Source organism: Adiantum capillus-veneris, chromosome 25 (genome assembly GCF_014529385.1).
Source record: "Adiantum capillus-veneris isolate H3 chromosome 25, ASM1452938v2, whole genome shotgun sequence".
NCBI lineage: Eukaryota > Viridiplantae > Streptophyta > Polypodiopsida > Polypodiales > Pteridaceae > Adiantum > Adiantum capillus-veneris.
This window is the reverse complement of record NC_140955.1, coordinates 72,022,423-72,028,232: the sequence shown is the minus strand read 5'-3', so window position 1 is coordinate 72,028,232 and position 5,810 is coordinate 72,022,423. Positions and strand designations below refer to the sequence as shown.

At 45.1% G+C, this 5,810-nt stretch overlaps 1 protein-coding gene across 1 annotated transcript; it reads left to right on the top strand.

Moving 5' to 3' along the window:
- The first annotated feature begins 828 nt into the window (after positions 1-828).
- On the top strand, positions 829-5,493 carry LOC147425089 (uncharacterized). Its single transcript, XM_086500189.1, has 3 exons — positions 829-1,891; positions 1,994-2,398; positions 4,575-5,493. The coding sequence occupies exons 1-3, from the start codon at positions 1,034-1,036 to the stop codon at positions 4,653-4,655; spliced, it is 1,344 nt and encodes a 447-aa protein (XP_086356315.1). The 5' UTR covers positions 829-1,033; the 3' UTR covers positions 4,656-5,493.
- The last annotated feature ends 317 nt before the right edge of the window (positions 5,494-5,810 follow it).

Genomic DNA, 5,810 nt, shown 5'->3' with positions numbered 1-5,810 from the left:
TCATGTGGACCCTCGATGGTGTAAGTGGAAGTTGACTATTCAAGTTAAACTTTAAAGATGAGGATGCCTATCTGTAATTGCCAAAAGTGTGGCTCTCTCTCTAAGTCTCTTCTATGGAGGCGTTCACACTGAGCAAGGTTGACAGGCTCGTCCTTCCTTTACATTTCCACATAGGAAACGACGAAGAGAAAGCTCCCGTCCAAGTATTGGTTCACACACATGATGTTGCCTTGAATAGCCTAGTGTTTGGTTGAAAAGGATCGTGTGTCAAGTTCTCTCTCTCTCTCTCTCTCTCTCTCTCTCTCTCTCTCACACACACACACACACACACCACAGACATTGGCAATTTGGTTGAGCTTCCAATGAAGAGGTGCGCACATGGAGCTCATCTTGAACCGCAGCGGCAAGAGAGAACAATGTGGCAAGAATCTTCATCCCGCTGCGGCAAACCCATCAAAGTAGGGCTTGGGACGTAGTTAGCCGCTGCGGCCCACCAATCTCGCAAAAAGCGAAGGGGAGGGAGAGCGTATTCCATGGAGATGAGTAGATTGTGTCCGCGAAGAGGGCTTGGCAGTGCGCTAAATTTTCGGCTGCAGAGAATTCCTTGCTGGTAAATCTTCATGTGCGCACCCTTTGATCCACCATGGGCGGCATGACCAACCAAGGAACACCTGCGCATGGAGATGGCCGTGAGTCAGCATGCCTCTCATTGCTCCACCTAAGAGAGAAAGTGGGCACGGCCCATGGGACGTGCAATCTCAACCCAGCCTTTACATGAACATCGGACATTGGACCACCATGAACTATCAGTATACTTATATTTTCTTTTTTGACAGACTTTTTTCCTCTTGCCCATTTCTCTCACATTTGATGCTGCTTTTTTTCTGCTCTACTTTGCACCATCATCATGTGAGCTGATCCAGCTCTGTTTCCCTTACCTTCATCCGTTTCCGCCATCGCTGCCGTCGTAGCCATAGCAACCATTGCTGCGGTTTCCATTGCCGCCACCACCACCCCGGTCGCCGTTTCCACCATGGGCAAGCTTCGCGACTGGTGGCCATCTGACGAAATGGTTGAACAAATCCGATCATCATCATCCAATAGCGCCGCAGCGACGAGTAGCAGGAGCGGCGGTGCTTCAGCACAGGTGAATTCGGCTAGTGCGACGCTGTCTGCAGTGAAGACATTGGCGGTGGGGCCAACCGCCGCGGCAACGCTCCGCTTATCGGAAGTTGCGGCTGCTCTCAATGCTATGCCCAACCACCCACCTAATTCTGTAGCTTCCACCCCCAATGCCGAAGTGGGTGGCAGCACCTCCTCTCCTCTTTCCAACCTTTCTCCCACTAAACCTGCTGCCATCAGGCTTACCAACACTCAAGCCCACAAGGAGGAGCTTCTGAAGAAGGTCCTATCCAGATCCGAGTCCTCCACCGACTTGCAAATGTGCCTTCCGCAGAAGACCCACACCCCGTCATCGCTGCCTTCAAGCCCAGTGCACACAATTGCAAGCCCCGTGCGCACATCAAACGCACAGCAGCCCCGGAAGAGCAGCTTCACATCTATCATAGAGAGAGGAATGCAGAGAAAAGCAGAGGCAGCCAACAAGCCATTTACCAATGCAATTCCGACTGAGGATGCTGCGGATCTCCAGAAACGCAAAAGAGATACATCGCTGACTCTCAAAAGAAGCACTGTTGTGACGAGTCCGGATACTGAAGACAATGTTCAAACACCGGCTACGCCTGCTGCCACACCAGAGCTATCGACCGGAATGCAGAAGGAGACACTCACGAGGCGAGAGATACATATCTTTTCAGAGCGGCAGCGACGCAAGGGCATGACGCATCTATACACAATTCTCCACTCATTGCTCCCTGATGCCAAACCTAAGGTATGTAGGATGGCTTGGTTATGTTGTCCATCTTTAGGCTATGTCATGAGCCACAATCTTCTTTTCTTGTCGAAATGCTGAGGAGTCCTCGGAATTGTGCAGACGGATCGGTGCACGGTGTTGACAGAGGCAATGGATTACATACATGAGCTCCAAATGAGATTAAATGAGTTGGGAACGCAAAAGAATGAGATTTTGGAATCCATTGCAGAGCAACTACAGATGGACTCTTCAAATCTGACCGGGTCACGAATGCAAGGAGGTGTGGAAAATGTAGGGCGAAATTTCGATGACCTCATCACAGAGGAGATGAGGGAGGAGATTCTTGCAGCTGCGGATGTGGTTGTTCGCTTTTGTGGCCGCGATGCATTCATTACTCTGAATAGTCCGAGGCGGAATGGAGTATGGTCGGCGATCCTTCATGTCCTTCATGAACAGGATATGGATCTACTCAATGTCACGCTTTCGACGAGTAATGATATGGACTATCACTGCATCCATGCTAAGGCAAGCTATGGTGATCCTAATCTCATCTGTTTTTATCATGATTGATCTGGTTCTTCATGCCAAACTATTGCATTTACGTGCACTTGTCATTGCATGTAGCCTGTTGAGAGAGAGGAATCAATATGCCTATGTCATGCTTTGCTTGATACTCAGAGATTTGCATTCCCTTATAGTCCTTTGAGCTTGATCTACATACTCACACACTATTGCTACCCCAATATGCCCATCAAATCTCTAATTTGGCTACCCCGCTTGAATTGACTCTTACGATTGTTGAGCGACACACTCGTGTGTGGCTTCGAGCAGGAGCGCATGCACACACGAGCATGCATGCGAGTGATGCTTGTGTGCGTGCATGCGCAAGTGCGCACACTCATATGCATTCAAAACACACACACACACACACACACACACACACACACACACACACATGCATGTAGAAATGTCAAGTGTGTTGGCTAGCTGACACTTTTACCAATTTCCTACATGCATGTGTGAGAGAGAGAGAGAGAGAGAGAGAGAGAGAGAGAGAGAGAGAGAGAGAGAGAGGTGGGAAGTTGGAAACCCACTTGATCGTAGACAAGGAAACTTTTAGGCCAATGATATTGGCATCCATGCCAGCCTTGTGAATATATAAACAGTGACACTGCCACCTATGCCAGCCTTAAGAATTCTTAAGTCCTTTATATTGAAAGGAGATGAACTAAATGTCACATCTTTAGGTCACCTTGAAAGTCAGTCTTGATATGCTAGCTAAGGGTGATGGGAGAAAGTCTACAGAGTATGGGCCTGTTCCCACCCTCCGAAATCTGCACTAAGGGGTGATGGAATAGAGAGTGTGGGCCTGTTCCCACACTCTGAAATCTGCTCGTTTCGAAACTCATGAAGGCCCATTCCAAGACCGTTAATCTCCTGTATGGTTCAACATTGTTTTGCCTCCGTCGCAACCCTGACAGCTGTCAATATTTTGCCAGCTGGAAGCTCCCTATTTGATGCTTTAAATTACCTGCACAATATTGTCTTGGCATGAATCCTCTTCTTCAGTGTATGTTCTTTGATTTGGCAAGGTTGCTTGTGGATTGTTTCTTATTTGTTGAAAAGTTTTAGTGTTACTTATGAATGGACTACATAATTTTTATCTTGGGTTTGATGGTCCAAATCAATGGTGCCTAGATTTTTATAAGCATACACATTTTTCACCAAGGGCATTGTTTTCCTCCACTTTACTCTGATCTTGGATTTGAATTTCCAAACAACAGAGTTGTAAGGTGAGGCACACATTTTGTGTAAAACTGTGGGCCGTCGAAAAGCTAACTCAAGACTGTGGACCGTTGAGAAGCAACCTTAGCGCACAGCCACGGCTTATATGTACATTTAGCCCTCTGTGCAAAATGAGCAAGGGCCTTATATTAGAGGTCTTCATGTATGACACCAAGAGCCCTAGTCAAAGCCTACAGGTAATGGCAATAATAAATTATCCTTGTTCTGCATTCCTTTTTACTGTTGCAGTCCCACTAACCGATACGTACTAATGTCAAAGATCGATTCCCATGTGACGGTTGGTGAGTATGTCCTCACAAGGAATGGCAATTCTTACCGATTTCAGTATTTCAGTTTCGTGTTCCCCGTTCCCATCTTGCACTCCATGTGACAATGCCAAGACGGCCATGTCCAAGGACTCCTTGCACACACATCATGAATGCAGTTTTCCTAGTTAAAGCAGGCCTAATTAGATGGGCTGAATACATAACCAAGTGGTCATGATTAGGTGCTAATGAAGGCCAAGCCTCATGGGATCATATCTTTGTGAATCCTGTTGCAAATTCATTTGATTGTTTTTTGGCAAGGTGCTCTTCAGTGCTCGGAGGTCCCGTACATTCAAAGCAAGTGAGGCGCCAATCGGAGGAACCAGCCATTGCGCACCCTGACAATGTTGCTGGTTTTAAGCACTTGTCTTAGTACATTATATACATTGTTGTACACAAATTGAAGATTTTGTAAATGGTTTTTAACCATGGAAGCCCTTGAATTAAGAAGGAATGGCACTTATGAATCTATAAAATTGTCTGGTTCATCTGGATTTTTGTACAAAATTGCTAGAAGGAAGGTAAAAAAATTTATATTTATGTTGGAAAGAAATTTATGGAAATGACAGTCACTAATTTCATGATGGCAGGTCTTGAATGCCGAGCTTCACAGCAATGAGTTGCAAAGGATGTTACAAGAGGTGGTGCTGAATCATGCGGTATTGGACTGAGTTAAGAGGATGTCCGAGAGCAAATGATGCAGTTCTACAGCAAGTTCCATATTCATACATGGATGTTGATGTGGGTTATATGCTCAATATGATGCAAGTCACTATGTAATCACATTGCAATATGTTAATATGCATAATTCCACACACAAAATGAAGCATTCAAGCAATGTATAGACAGGCAGGGTCCTGATCAATGGCGATGTTTGCTGATCGCGGAGTCCTCAATGGCGTGGATCTGATGGTGGCAATATTCAATAGCTTTGTCACTGTGGATAGTGACCATATTGCAGTCCTTAATGCTCCTAATTGCTTGCTTTCTGGAAGAGAAGATGAGAGGCTTTCACTTAGCATTCCAGCAATTTTTTTAAACATATCGTGGCTCGTGTTAGAATTTGTAGTTCTTGTGATGTGTGTGTGTGTGTGTGTGTGAGAGAGAGAGAGAGAGAGAGAGAGAGAGAGAGAGAGAGATCCCTAGGCTATCTTCTACTTCTTCTCTCTCTTCATCTCTGACCCTCTCCCATAATTTCTCTCTCTCAAATCTCATTTTAAAAAATAAGTAAAAAGGGTATGATGAGGGCACCCCGACCCTTAGGTGGAGTCATTAAGCTGGATAAGGTTGGCCAAACCACATATTGACTTGAAAATGTCCTCTAAGGGCTAGAACATGTCATTCGAGTAGCCAAGGAGGATTGAACCCACCACCTTGAACTTGTAAGCTAAGCCTTTCCAGCTGAGCTAGGACTCCTCGTAGGCTAAAACTCTTCCAATTGAACTAGCACTCTTCGTCCACAATATTACTAATTTATTCTAAATACACAATTATTAGTTCGTTGTAACTCATTGTTGTCACATGCATTGGCCATTGTCTCAGGTTTTGCCAAAGAAAAAAACTTGCTCAACTACAAATTTTGAGATTTACCTCCAAATTTAAAATTTGAAGGTGAACCTACAAATTTAGTGAAAAACCTCCAAATATAGTCAATTGACCTCTAATATTTCTCATGTATTTTTCCAAGTTTTTGGGAAAGTGTTTTTTGAGTAATGACAACATCCTTATAAACGAGAGAGAGAGAGAGAGAGAGAGAGAGAGAGAGAGAGAAGAAGAAGAAGAAGAGAATTTGAATGTCGTATAAAACTATCCCAAGAGACCTACGA